This window comes from Micromys minutus (genome assembly GCF_963924665.1).
Source record: "Micromys minutus genome assembly, chromosome: 22".
In the NCBI taxonomy this organism is placed as follows: Eukaryota; Metazoa; Chordata; class Mammalia; order Rodentia; family Muridae; genus Micromys; species Micromys minutus.
Window position 1 is genome coordinate 1051431 of NC_137957.1, and position 14789 is coordinate 1066219.

General features: G+C 54.3%; 1 protein-coding gene across 2 annotated transcripts; it reads left to right on the plus strand.

Annotated features, from left to right (window-relative positions):
- Positions 1-293: 293 nt before the first annotated feature.
- On the plus strand, positions 294-13771 carry SGTA (small glutamine rich tetratricopeptide repeat co-chaperone alpha). Of its 2 annotated transcripts, none has more exons than XM_080935553.1 (12): positions 294-375; positions 6247-6382; positions 7465-7571; positions 7730-7817; positions 8779-8878; positions 9277-9381; positions 9562-9700; positions 10102-10164; positions 10637-10674; positions 11728-11817; positions 11981-12103; positions 12851-13771. In XM_080935553.1, the coding sequence occupies exons 2-11, from the start codon at positions 6283-6285 to the stop codon at positions 12096-12098; spliced, it is 948 nt and encodes a 315-aa protein (XP_080791679.1). In that variant the 5' UTR covers positions 294-375; positions 6247-6282; the 3' UTR covers positions 12099-12103; positions 12851-13771. The 2 variants fall into 2 exon arrangements, with proteins under 2 accessions (XP_080791679.1, XP_080791680.1); XM_080935554.1 differs by having other exon boundaries at positions 7733-7817.
- The last annotated feature ends 1018 nt before the right edge of the window (positions 13772-14789 follow it).

Genomic DNA, 14789 nt, shown 5'->3' on the forward strand with positions numbered 1-14789 from the left:
GTGGCTTTCAAATTTGTCTCGATGGAAGCAGCTGAATCACGTGACCGACTCCGTACCACGTGGTCTGCCTTGGTACCTTTGGGGTCCGCCGCCGCCCCACCGTGCTTTAGGCCTGATCCGCTTGGTGTCTGTCAGACTAACTTCCGGTCTTCGTGACCACTCCAGGGGGCAGTTTCCATAACAACCAGCTTGTGCCCGCCTTCATGTGATGTCACTTCAGTTTTAGAGCGAACGGCGCACTTGTGCGCATGAGCAAAAGAAAAATACAGCGGAAGTTTTTTCTGCGCAGGCGTCGTGGTCCTGAGGGCGGGGCTTCGCCGCGCCGCGGTGCGCAGGCGCAGCCGTCGGTGGGTCGGGTCTTCGGTCGACTGAGAGGTGAGGCTGGGGTCTGTGGCTATATCTTCACGGTACTCGGGGGCTCCTGAGACAAAGGTGGCTTGTGTTCGGGACTTCTTCGCCCTTCGGAGTCACGTGAGCGGGCTGCTCAGAGGGGAAACTGAGGCAGGTGGAGTTCACACCCCCACTACCCCCACGTCGCTCTTCCTCACGAAGAGGCTGGCGTTTCGGTGTGGGGGGCGTACCTCAGTTTCCTCGGGGCCCCTCGGGTCTAAGACCCTCTCACATTGCCATTCCTCACCCTGGTGACCTTGCTTAGCCTGTTACCTGCCTACAGCCTCAGTTTTCTTCTGTACAATGGACGTTGTCACCACCGTCTGTTCAGTTGTCGGTGCTCGTTCCCCTTTGGAGGGTGTGTTTGATTCGGGTGCCAAAGGTAGGTAGAGTGTGGAGTTGAAGGGCAGAGGGCCAGCTGTCTGCCTGCTGTGCACGCTAGGGTAGATCGCTTGTCCTCTCTGAGGAGCTGTGGTAAGGCAGGTGTGCAGACACAGGAGGATTGTGACTTCCATGCCAGCAAGGACTACATACTTCGTCTCAGAAAACAAAACAACAACCAAAAGCAAAGGCCCTAAGGAATAGCCTATATCTTTGGTCAATAACCAGATATAGGCTGGATCACTGGGAGTTCCAGCCCAGCCTGGGATACCCAGTTTGTTTCAAGTTCCAGCCTTGGATACCTAACACGTTGAACTTAACTGGACAACACGGTGAGACCCTGTTTGAAAATGAAATAGCCATAATTAATTTTAGCTAGTTGGTTTCTTGAGCCAAAGTCTTCATCTGTCTCTGGCTGTCCTGGAACTCATAATGTAGACCAGGCTGACCTCAACTCCCGCCTGTGCCCAGGATTGGAGGTGCTACACCATACCTGGCATCATAATCACCTTTTAAAAAAAGATTTATTTATCATATATGAGTACACTGTTGCTGTCTTCAGGACTTTGAGAAGAGCAGTCAGTGCTCTTAATCTCTGAGCCATCTCTCCAGCCCCATAACCTAAAAGAGATGTTAGTCTGGTCCCATTGAGTTATGAGCTGGGGTCGCTGGCTGCCGTCCCAGGTTTTAGGAGGCTGAGGCAGGAAGATGCAAGTGAAGGTCAAGGCCACATTGGGCTACGTGGTGAAATCCTCCTGTCTCAAAAACCAGGCTGTGGTGGTGCCTGACTTTGATCCCAGCACTCAGGAAGCAGAGGTAGGAGGATCCTTGTGATTTCAAGGCCAGCCTGGTCTACAGAATGAGTTCCAGGACAACCAGGTTGCACAGTGAGTCCCTGTCCTGAAAAACCAAAAACCAAAATGAAATGTTAGCAAGAACAAAACCAAAGTCAGTTGAAACTGTTATGTGTCTGTGTCTCTATCACCTGGAGGGTAATTGTCCTAAGGTCCATTAGCAAAGGTCTGTTCACCTTTGCAGGGGCTGGTGACGACACACAGGTTGATTGAGATGACTTTCCTGTCTCTTGTGTTGTCAGTCTTTCCTTTCATTGGTCAGTCTGGTCCACAGGGACGCTGGGCATTGTGTGTGTACCTTTGTGATCGGTGTGACTGGAGGGGCTTCTGGTAGACACTGACACTGGATGGGGGTCAGGAACGTTGCCCACAGAATAGTGCTTCTGTTGGGGAAACAACTCAGTGAGCACCATGCCTGGCACAAAGACCCGAGTCCAGTTTCCTGCACCCACCGTGGAAGAGGTGAGAGTGCCGTGGTACCTGTAATTTCAGTTCAGGGAAGGCACGGGATAGGCAGATCCTGGCTCTCTGGACAGCCTGTCTCATTCCAACCTTCATCCCCATGTCCCAGGGACAGACACTGTCTCTAAAAGATGCCTGGAAGGAGGACACCCAAGATTGAGCTACCTCTGGTCTCCACATGTGTGTGGGTACACACATACACACACCACATACATACATCACTTATCCATACACACACAGCCTCATACACTCAAATACACATACATATATCACAGACACACATACATACACTCATGTATACACACATCCGCATTTACATGAACATGCATATATATGCATACATGCACAACACAAGCTTACACATGTACACATACCCCAAACATGTATATACACCACACACTCACATAGACACACACAGACACCACACACTCACACTAATGTCCTGGTAGCTTATCAGAAGGCAAGTCTGACTCTAGCACTGCAGAGGCAGACATGGGAGGGTTGCCCTAAATGTGAGGCTAGCCAGTGGTGCATATTGAGTGCCGATGTTAAAATGGAACTGAAGTCCAGTGGCTTCTCACAATTAAGGCCTCAGTGTAGGTTGTGTGGGTCCCAAGATTGTGTGTGCACCCCATTTGGTGGGGTAAGGGATTGCCTACTGGACTGTGCACTGTGGAGCTGCTGTCTGAGGTTCCTCTGGGGCTTTGTGGCAAGCTGTTGGCTCTACAGCTCAGCTCTATTCCAAGCCTTCCTGGTGTTTTGTTTGTTTTGAGACAGGGTCTCCTGCATCCTAGGGCTTCCTGTGTGCTGAGCGACACTCAACCCACTGGGACTTGGCCCAGGCAGCTACACCAGATTCCTCAGAACAGAGTTGGACTCTGTGGCCAAGGCCAGAGTTGCCACACTGACCTCCAGGGAAGTTGAGAAGTTGGGGAACAGGCAGAGATTGTCACTTGGGCCACCTTTATACTTGGGGCAGTCCTCCTGCCTCGGCCTCCCAACCTCAGCCTGGTGTTGGAGGGTTGAATTGCTGCCTATGTAGATAGAACGTTCCCGAAGTGGTCGAAGTGGTCCTGTACTCCTGAGTGTAGCTGGGAATCCAGGAAGTTCTGACCATACCAAGGATTCAGGCCAAGGGTTATCATAGCCTTTCTTGGCAGAGAGTATGGCTCCCAGCTGTCACCTCCAGCCCACATCACATACCAGCCATCTAGCGAGGGAGTGAAAGCCTCTGTGGGAGTCCTACATCTTTATTTGTTTTTTAAATATTTGTTTACTTTACATGAGTGCACTATAGCTATCTTCAGACATACCGGAAGAGGGCATCAAATCCCATTACAGATGGTCGTGAGCCACCATGTGGTTGCTGGGAATTGAACTCAGGACCCCTGGAAGAGCAGTTGGTGCTCTTGACTGCTGAGCCGTCTCTCCAGCCCCGTATGTGTATTTGAGGCAGGTGCTCATGGACTCCAGACGGCACTCCGACTCTGTAGCTGAGGTTAACCATGAACTCCTACTCCTCCCAGGTGTGTGTGGTCGTGTCCTGCTTTGTTTTTTTGTTTTAGGATTTATTCTTGATTTTGCGTGTATCTGCACGTGTGTGTGTGCATGCTCGTGCACACAGAGCCTGTGGCGTCTAGAGGATTGTGTTGGTTCCTGGAGCTGCAGTTCCAGGTGGTTGTGAATGGCTTATCGAGGTGCATGGAAGTGAACCTGGGCCCTCTGGAAAAGCAGCAGTGCTCCTAAGCAGTGAGCTGGCCACCCTACTTCCTGCTCTGTTTCTCAGGCAGACTCAGTGAGCAGCACCCTTGATTGCTGGGGTCAGACCTGATCCTCAGCCTCTGCTTGGTTCAGTTTTCATAAGGAGAGGGGCTGTGCTCCCCAAGAGACTTCATGTGGCTGCACTCATAAAGCCCACACTGTTCTGAGATAGATAATAGGCCTTTGAGAGCCTTGTCCCTCAGCCAGAACCTTCCCAAACCCCACCAGCCTGGGGTGTGAAAATGGCGCCTCATGACTGCAGGGGGAGACCAGTGGGTGCTGGTGCTGGACACCCCTAGGGAGGCAGTTCATGGCCCAGTTCACAGCTGGGTGGGGTGGGGTGGGGTCTTGTCAGGGCCACTGTCCCTCTTTGAGCGGTAACAGTGCCTGCCAGCAACTGGACCACAGACTCGGCTGTCAGGACAAATGGACTCCCAGGGACATAACCTAGGGATCAGACGAGGGGAATGGCCTGAAGTCAGAGGCCAAAGCTAGACCTTCAGCTCTTCCAAAAGGAAGACTTTCCACACAAGCATCCACATGTGCTTACCAGGCATGACGGACCCACCTGTCATCCCAGCTTCTGGAGCTGAGGGAAGGGGACAGACTGGCCTGGGCTATGGTGAGACCTTGACTAAAACAAATCAATGGATAAATATAGGACCAGTGGGCCAGAAGGGCGGCTTAGTGGGCACAGTGCTTGCTCTGCAAACATGAGGACCTGAGTTCAAATCCCTAGTCCCCATGTAAAAAGACAGACATGGCGACGCACTATAACCCAGGACTAGGGTCTGACCATGGAACTCCTGGTGTGGAGTGGGCAAAGGTCAGGGATGCACGCCCCGTCAGAGAACATTGAGGACATGGAGTGGAGGGTGGAGTTTGCTGTTGCAGCACCAGGTGATGCTTATGGGATCCATTGCTGTGGGTGCCAGCCTGGGGGCAGTCCCTATAATGCTTCCGACACTGTTCCTCTCGGGCATTGGTCCAAGGCTGCTTTCTAGAATGTTCTTTTAGGTGCTCGTTGAGGGGCTGAAAGCGTGGCAGAGCCATGGTAACTGGTGCAGGTGGCACACATGTCCTCATGCTGGGTGCCTGGGCCGTGCAGGCGTGTCTGCAGTGGTTGGCCAGCACCTGCCACTGCTAAGAGCAGCCTCTCCATTCCTGGGTGCTCAGGACAAAGGTCATGGCAGAAGGGGCCTGCTGTGGCACTGGGGAGAGGAACAGGGTGGCCAGGCAGGCCTGACCAGGAATCACTCAGCCTGGTGGGAGAGACAGGCACAGGGATCAGGGGCCACAGAAGGGTATATCCCACATTTCCACCTCCATTTCAGGATCTGCCATTCACTTTTACCCACCATCCATAAATACCTGTTGGCTTTGTGTCCGCCATCAGGTGACAAACAAAAGAGCTGAGGCATGGGGTGCTGGGCTAGGCCCACGCTGAGGTGAGGCCCTCCCATATCCTCGAGTTTCCTTCAGCCTCACTTCACAGGTGCCACAACTTGGTCTCTGACATGGAGCTTAGGTCAACAGGGTCAATAACTCATTGGCTTTGAGAGTCCCATGCTTATGGTTTGTGACCCAGAGCCATGCTGGCCTCTCCATTGCATGTAGGACTGTGGTGGCTGTCATGTGGTCACATGCTAGGTACCAAACTTTAGGCCAATTTCTGTCTTAGACTAGAGGCCATGAGTCTGAACTGGCATGGCGGAACCCCACGCCGCAAGCTTCCAAGTGCTCTTTGTCCTGTGGCGTCTGCTGTGCAGAGGCCCAAATACTCTGTCAGTGCCAGCCCACCTCTCTGGCTCCCTCTGAGGCTCAGGGATGTGACCTCGACACCATGCCCACTTCTTTGCTGGCTCACCTACTGCCTCTGAAGGTTACCTGGGCTGAAGTCACTGCAAGGTGGTCAGGAGAGCCACATCCAGCTGTTCCTCTGAAGCCCAGAATTGTCCTGGTGCTACCACAGCGTCAGCCGGGGCCTTACAGACCAGGACTGTGAGCTGCAGTTCCTCCCAGGCTTTGGGTGTGGGGTGGGTCAAGGATCTGGGGTCCTTAAAAACCTGAGGATCCCAGAAAATAGCCCTGCTCACCATGTGCTGGGCACACTAGCTGGTAACCTGAGGAAAAAGTGCCCAGAGGCTGGTTCAAGCCATGCTCTCCCTCCCTAGCACTGTGGCTGGTATGATGAAGCCATTGCTGTGTGGCGGACAAATCTGGGGCTCCATGCCCAGTGTGTCCCTGTCATGGGAGGAAGGCTCCGCACATGGCCCTGACCCTAGAACTGACCAGTGAGTGCTCTTGGACCATTTCTGGTAGTGGTCAGGTGCCAGGGACCCATGAGTCAGTTCTCCATCTCTGGCTCCTCACCTGACACTTGGGGCTGTCCCCACAGATCCTGAACAAGCAGTGTCACCTCACCAGCCTCGAGATGGACAACAGGAAGCGCCTGGCCTATGCCATCATCCAGTTCCTGCATGGCCAGCTACGGCACGGTGGGCTCTCTTCCGACGCCCAGGAGAGCCTAGAGGGTAAGTGTGGGCTGCTGTCCTGCAGCCTCTGCCAGGGCTCAGGATACCACAGTTAGGCAGCCGAGTGTCTCACTTCCGTAACTCACGATGGGAGTGGTTGGTGCCCAGTGCCCTGCTGGTGCCCTTACTTTCTTTGCTGCTCCTCTCTGGCTTCCGACCCCAGTTCTCTGTTGGCAGTGGAGGTACGGTTTCATGTTCCTTGGCCCCTAGTGTTCCTGTGACACCAGATCTCACATGACAGTGGTTCCTGGGGCAACCTCAGTAGCCAGTGGGCCCCTGTGTGGGTGTGGCTTGTGTCTCCTTTACTGTCCCTGGGAGATGGGACAAATGCATTTGCCTCAGACGGAGAGAAACCAAGACACAGACAGCACCAAAAGCCCAGCTTGGTCACCCTGTGAGTCTGTTGGGTCACTTACAGGAGCAGAAACCACTCAAAGACAGCTGTGACAGCCCCAGCATGAGTGGCAGCTTCCTGGCCCCAACCCTGGAGCACAGCTCACGGCCTACAGGCAGTGGGGCAGGCCTCACAGTCCTTTCTCGAAACTTTGCCTTTTGACGCTCAGAACAGCCCTTCCTGCTTATGTGTATGAGAGGGCCTGCTTCATGTGGTCTGTTGAGAGGCTTCCGGAAGCCTGAGTTACTTACTTCCTGTCTTAGCTTCCCTGAAGCACAGGGACACTAACCTCTCCACAGTGACTTGTATTGTTTCCAAAAGACCCCACAGACAGTGCATCCACCTCAGGCCTCGTGCTCCTGCCCCTGCTGTCAGGAGTGCGGCAGGAGCAGAGCATGTGTGTCTGAGAACGGAGGGACAGGGTCAGGTACTTAAGGTACCAGTGGAGCTGGTGGGAAAAGCACTTACATAGCTTGTGTGAAGTCCCGGCTCACACCAGGTATGGTAGTACACACCTGTCTTCCCAGCACTCAGAAAGTGGGTGCAAGTGGATCAGGGTTTACGGGGCATGCTTGGCTTTTGTTCAGGGGTACCCTGGGCTACAAGAGAGTCTATCTCAAGAAAAGTGGGAGATGCCAGAGCTCCCTGTGGGCTCCAGTGACACTGGCTTCTCTTGTATCCTGCACAGTTGCCATTCAGTGTCTGGAGACAGCCTTCGGGGTGACGCTGGAGGACACTGACCTTGCTCTCCCCCAGACCCTGCCAGAGATATTTGAATCAGCCACTGCCAGCAAGGTGAGCCTGGGCTTCCCTTGACTGCCCACAATGGCAGTGTGCGTGGGTGTCACCAGGTCAACTGGCCGTCCCGTGCTGAGGCTTCACAGCGCTCTGAGCTGTGTGGCATCCTGCAAGGGCAAGTACGGCAGGACACAGTGGGATTGTTTTACCCCTAGCAGGAGATGCCACAGGACCCGAGGGGCCCTGACAGGACACCACCCTCTGAGGAGGACTCAGCTGAGGCAGAGCGCCTCAAAACGGAAGGTGAGGGAGACATGTGTCCCCTGGGGCCTGTGCAAAGAGCTGAAGGGATGTAGCCAAAGTCATCAAGGTCCCAGTGGCGGGGGCAGAGCTTCTTTTGAAAGTGCAGCTGTGGGGAGCTGGGGAGATGCTATGGCAGTTAAACACACTGTTCCTGCAGGGCCTTACATGGCTTCCCAGTGCTCTCTCAGGCAGCTAGTTCACAGTTGGCTCTAAGCTCAGCTTTGGGGCACCCAGAACAACATCATAAGACTTTATTCCCAACACAAAACAAAAAAGATATTTTTAAAAATTAAAAGATCCTGGTTCGGTGGCATACACCTTTAACCTGAGCACTTGGGAGACAGAGGCAGGAGGATCTCTGTGAGATCGAGACCAGTCTGGCCTACTGAGAAAGTTCCAGGATAGCCCGGGCTACACAGTGAGACCCTGTCTCAAAAACCAAAGAAGGAAAAATAAAGCTTCGTGGCCTGTGTGGACAGTGGGTCTCAGAAAAGCCCAGCCACATGCTCAGGCAGACCCGAGGCCCTTCACTGCAGGCCAGGCATGACTCAGAAGGCGGGTGGTCTTGGCATTTAACCCAGGCTGACCCTCCCTGTCCATGGAAAACAAGCTTATGTAAACGGGATTCTTGTCATTGTCAACAGATGCTCCAGTGGACCACCATGCACCCAGCATACACAGTTGGCATCTGTCCCCACATTCACCAAGCTTAGTGTCACAGCTGTCATCCACACGTGGGGGGAGGTGGAGGCGGGAAGGATCAGAAGCTGATTGTGTCTCAGGTTTGAGGACAGCCTAGGACGCATAACCGCTCACCTGAAAAAAGCCCCAGTGTCACAAGAGGATCTAATCTCCCTTTGGCAATCTCAGACCAGAGGTGATAGGTGCTGTATGGGCAGCGTGGGCCAGCCCGCAGTAAACATGGGCCAGCCTGGGTTCCCCCCTCTCTCTCTCCCTGCAGGTAACGAGCAGATGAAGCTGGAAAACTTCGAGTCAGCTGTGCACCTCTATGGCAAGGCCATTGAGCTCAACCCTGCCAATGCTGTCTACTTCTGTAACAGGTGTGGGCGGGGCCAGAGCGCACGGGAGCCATGCTGTGGGCTGTGGGCTGTCAGGAGTGGCATCTTTCTGAGGTGGCATGATGCTCACACAAGACTCTGGTCTGTGTACTCAGCCCAGCCCAGCAGACAGATGGATAGCACACATGTGCCTGACCTTGTGGTACTCATTGACATGCAGGCTGCTCTTCAGCTGCTGTGATCTCCTTCAGCTTGGTTTGCTGTGAGGCAGGTCCTGCCAAGGCCTGTGTAGGCTCTGAGCCTCTGGTTCAGTGTGGTGGCTGTAGCACCCACCTTCCTGCCACAGAGCAGCTCTGATGCCCATCCCTCTGGCAGCCCAGCTCCTAGAGAGGCCTCGTGTGGAGGGCCCGGGAGTCCTACTGATGGCTTCCTCTCCGCAGAGCCGCGGCCTACAGCAAGCTGGGGAACTATGTGGGGGCCGTGCAGGACTGCGAGCGCGCCATTGGCATCGACCCTGGGTACAGCAAGGCCTATGGCCGTATGGGGTGAGTGCAGTAAAGCTGTGACCAGCACCAGGTTCCCCCACACCTGTGTAGAGCCCTTCCCCTGGGTGGCTCTCCTTCCTCCCGTGTGACTTCATCGTTTCTCCCAGCTAGACAGGGTGGGTTGGCATTAGGTCCTCCCCAGCCCCCATCATGGCTCACCTTGCACACTCTTGTTCCCAGCCTCGCACTGTCCAGCCTGAACAAGCATGCGGAGGCTGTAGCGTACTACAAGAAGGCCCTGGAGCTGGACCCAGACAACGACACATACAAGTCCAACCTCAAGATTGCAGAGCTGAAGTTACGGGAGGCACCGAGCCCCGTAAGCCCACCCCTCACGAGGGGATGATGGGAGGCCAGGCTGGAGCCCCTACTCTGGGCGTGGGAAGGGTAGCGCTGAGGCTGGTGAGGATGGCTGCGATACTGGGTTAGGGAGATGCAAGGATGACAGTCAGACCAATCACGGGTCCACAGACTGGGCATGTGGGTCATGGATTTGGGGACATGCAGCAGGGACCTTCCATGGTCTGTCAGGTGGTCATTGGTATGATGACCACAGACATGGTGCAGGCTGCCCAGTGTGCTCACAGTGACAGGAAGGCTTGTTGGGAGCTCCTGACAGTACCCTCCCTGAGGAGTGTGAGGCTTTCTGAGGCGTAGTAGTCTTACCCCCAGAGTGGCCAGCATGGCTCTAGACACCGCTAACTGATCCTTCTCCTGCAGACGGGCGGCGTGGGCAGTTTAGACATCGCTGGCCTGCTGAACAACCCACACTTCATCACCATGGTAGGCATGCACCTTTAGTTCCCCTGCCACCTAGGCCAGGGTTCCTGCCACTAGTCTGCCTCTTGTAGGGTGTGGAATGGGAACATCCAAGGCCCACAGGGAGTGAGCGTCAGGTGCCCACTGCAAGAAGAGCAAGTCTACAGCACAGTCTAGGGCTCCCCGAGTGCAAACACAGCTGCTTGCAAGGCTGAGTTCAGCTAGGCATGGTGGTACAGGCCTGAGAGCCACTGGGGCACTGAGACAGGATGGCCAGTTCAGACCAGCCTAGTTTGAACACTGACCTTGTCTGACACAGCAGGGGCTTGGGCATAGCTCTGGTGTCCTGTATGGGGGGGTGAGGACCAGAGCCCACCTCAGCATTGCAAAGGCAGGACCAAGTCCAAGTGTCCATGAGAGACGGTAGGAGCAGAGGGCACTGTCCGTCTTTCTGCCTTGGAGAGGTCCTGACACCCCTGCCTTCTGTTTTCTTTAGGCTTCCAGCTTAATGAACAGCCCCCAGCTGCAACAGCTGTAAGTGACCCTGCTCTGGTCTTCCTGTGCCTGGAACACAAATGACAAGGACATTTGTCTGTTTTTAACCTTTTTATGTGTGCGGATGCTTTGCCCATGTGTAACTCTGCACTATGCGTGTGCAGTGCTCAGTGCAGCCAGATGGGGCATCAGGTCCCCTGGAGCGGGAGTTAGAGGGTTGGGGCACTGCGGGCCTGTGAACCTGGTCTTTTAGAGCGGCCAGAGCTGTAACTGTGGAACCATTTTATATTTATTTAGTTTTGTTTTTTTAATTTATTTTGATGAGAGAAAGCCAAAGTTTTGTTTTGTTTTTTTACTATTAATGTTTTGAAGTAGGGCCATCGCGTAGCTCCAGCCAGCTTGGAGGTCTGTGTAGATGAAGCTGACCTTGAACTAGAGTGTTGGAGGAAGTCGCCTAGCCCAGCGACTTGAAGGAAACTGTGGCATTGTGGGCTGCCACAGTGTCACAGCTGCTGCTATCTACTTAGCAAGCCTTCTGTCCCCATGAGCATTTGTCCAGTCTTCCCCCCACAACCATGTGTCGTCTCTACATTGTCCTGTTGTGGACATTTCTCATCATATTCACCTGTCACACTGTCACACCCACACAGTTCTCTTGGTGTTCCTTTGTGCCCTAATGGTCCTTAGTGTGTGTCAGAGCCATGTTCCTGTTCAGGGCTGTGTAATAGTTCAGTGCATCATGAGCTGTTTTCTGACGACTGTGAACATGGTGGTGTTAGTCTTGTTCCCAGCTTGGGAGCCAAGGGACAGCCCCTGCTGAACCAGGGTCAGCTGCCTTGCTGAGGAATAGCAGAGGCTGGTGTTCCTCTCCAGCCTCACAGGAGTTTCTCAACACCAGCTTTGGCACTCCTGGCTTGTTCTCCATGGGGTGTCCAAGTTGTACTTTACTTCTTGGAAGCTCCCCACAGTGTCAGCCGTGGCTACCACATGTGGACTTAGCTTAGAACCTGAGAAAGAAGGGGGTGTTGCCTGTGAGTTGTGGGAGGCGGAGGGCAGTGGCTGCGGCCCTGTGCTCAGTTCTTTCTCCTGCAGCATGTCGGGCATGATCTCTGGAGGCCATAACCCTTTGGGCACTCCAGGCAGCAGTCCACCGCAGAGTGACCTGGCCAGCCTCATCCAGGCGTGAGTACTGCTCTGGCTGGCCCTGGCTGAGAGGGGGTGAGTGAGGGGGGCCAACCAGAGGGTGTGTGTGTATGAAAGGCTGAGGGAGAAGGGCCTGAGGGAGGGAGGCCTAGTGGGCCGCGCTGCAGGAACAGGAGCACATCTGCCTCCTGGGTCTGCGCAGGGGCCAGCAGTTTGCACAACAGATGCAGCAGCAGAACCCAGAGTTTGTGGAGCAAATCCGGAGCCAGGTGGTGCGCAGCCGGACACCCAGCGCCAGCCACGAGGAGCAGCAGGAGTGACTGCGGTGAGGCCCGGCTGGGTCCTGTCCTCTCTCACCGTTCTGTCATATTCTCATTCATTTATTTTATATGTATGAGCATAGCTGTCTTCAGACTCACCAGAAGGGGGCATCAGATCCCATCACAGATGATTGTGAACCACCATGTGGTTGTGGGAATTGAACTCAGGACCTCTAGGAGAGCAGTCAGTGCTCTAACCACTGAGCCATCTCCCCAGCTCCGTTTTCTCATTTTTTTATCTCAGTAATGCAGGGAGAACCTAGGGCTTTGTACATGCAGGTGTTCCTCCCTGAGCATGCTCCAGCTCTGTTTTTACTCTTGTGTTCCTGTGTTTATGTGTGTGGATATGTCTGATCATGGCCAGCCTCACCTTTGGAACTGTCTCTGGCCTGGAGCTTTAAGTTTTCAAGGCCCCTTGTAAGACTGACGTCCTGTTTGTAGTTCCTGCCTCCCATCACTGGGCTTACTAGCTCATTCCCACTACTTGACTATTCATATGGTTCCTGGAGACTGAACACACTTCAGGAAGTCAGCACCTCACCAGCCGAGCCATCCCCAGTTCTGATGTTTAGTTTTGTATTGTTTTGTTTTTTGGTCTCTCCTGATGCTCCTGCCTCCTCTGGAGTGCTGGGTGACGGGTGTATGCCACCACATTTAGATATCAAAAGTTTTACTGAAGCCATGGTGCCCTTGGGTGTCCCTCACTGCGCTCCTCATGTAGGTCTGACTCACTGCCTGTCTTCTGTCTGCAGCTGACCTGAGCGGTCCCTTCGCTCCGCGGCCTCCAGGTGTTTCTCAGTCGGGCTGCTCAAGAGAGAAACTGGGCCTGCATGTTAGACGGACTCATCTCCCGCCTTGTGTTTTTCTTCATTCCTCCCCCTCTGTTTTTGTACAACGGGCCCCACACCTTCCTGGAAGAGTCTACAGATGACGACACACCAGCACCAGTTCCTCCAGCCACCTAAGGAAGCTGCAGGGGAGAGGGTGGGCGGGTGTGTGGAGTCCCTGAGTGACAGCCTGGGCCCTCAGGTCTCAGGCCCCACCCTGCCAGGTCCCTCCTAAAGGGATTGGAGTATCTGACTCTCAGCCCCTGGGAAGCGTCCACTGCCAGCCCCCATAGGGCGCCAGCGTTCCACACCCACGCTTGAACTGCAGGTCCCAGCAGGTGCCCTGCCTGCCTTATTCCAGTGGCTTGTGCCACATAGGACAGGCCTGTGACTTCTGCCCAGCGTGTGGACCATCCATGTCCCGTCCCAGCTTCCCATCCGTCTTCACAGCCATCAGCCGGTCCTGGTTCTGTGTCCAGTCCAGCTCCATCCTCAGCCTGGGCAGCAGACACAGACACTGACCATCTGTGCCCATCTTGTTTGCGATCTCATGGGAACTCAGTGTTTGGGGTTAGCAGGGATTTTGGGGGTATTGGCTCTCGGGCTGTGCCATCAACCCTAAAACAGCCACTAGAACCATTTTTGTTTGGGGGAGAGTCCAGTGAGCATGTGGATATTCCCACACCCATTCTTGGCCCTGGGAGCAGGTGGTGAGATCACAGGACAGCTGGACTGGCAGGGGGTCAGAGCTATGTGTGTCATAGGTAGCCAGTAGGAAGATGGGCCCCAGGGGCAGCAGTGTCTGCTTGGTCACATACTGCCTCAGGAATAAAGACAGTGATGATGCTCGGCTTCCCTTGTCAGCCTCTGAGCCGCCTGCCCCGATAGCTAACCTACTACAGCGTGAAAGAGACTGAGATCTCAAGTGCAGTTGGCATGGGTTCTAGTGAGTGTGGAGCCTGGGGAAAGGGCCAGGTCGTGCCACTAGCAAGCTACCTGCCTGCCTTTTCCCTGCTGAGGACCAGACAGCAGGGTACGTTTGGGATTCAGTGGGTACCTGCTGTCGGTTTTCATAGGTGACAGGGAAATCCCATGGGCTGCAGGCCTGTGGCTGAGGGCACAGGCTCACTGGGACAGGCAGTGTAAGAACCCCAGCTTCTGGGACCAGTCTCTTTATTTCTGTGTGGCCAGAGAGAGACCTTGACCTGTGTGTGCAGTCTTCAGAGTGGATAATACTTGGTGTAAGTCGGTTCCCAGTGTTGGTGACCATATTCTTTGTTGGGAACCAAGTGTGCGGCTGGCCGTGTCTGCAGTGTAGTGAACATTGTGTGGGAAGCTGCAGGTGATGGGCATCCCAAAGCTTGAGGGCACAGCCAGCCAGACATGAACCAGAAACCATAACTTTTTTTTAATTGGTTGGGCAGGGTGTCACATGCCCTTAACCCCAGCAGAGGCAGGTTGATCTTTGAGTTGCAGGACATCCAGAGCTGCACAGAGAAACCCTTAAAAATAAATCAGGGCAGGGGGTGATTTCTGAGAGGAGCCTCAGTGCCACAGAGTGTGTGTGTGGTCGGTCCTCTCCCAGCGATGGAAGTGAGGTCATCAGGCTGAGTGGTAAGCCCCCTTAGCAGCCTGGTCATCACAGCTGGCCCACCCTTGAGGACTTTGTCCCACCTATGTGAAGATCCTCATTTGGGTGGAAAAACAAAAAGTAGAGCGTAATCAAATGCAAGCTGTGTTTCCCAAGAGTAGCCTGTGTCTCCAGGCTTCCCAGGGACTGTCTGTCCAGCATCTTGCCTTTTTTAAGAATTGAAACAAACCAAGCTGACATCCAGTTCAGCCTCTGCTTAGAGCCTTGCGGCCC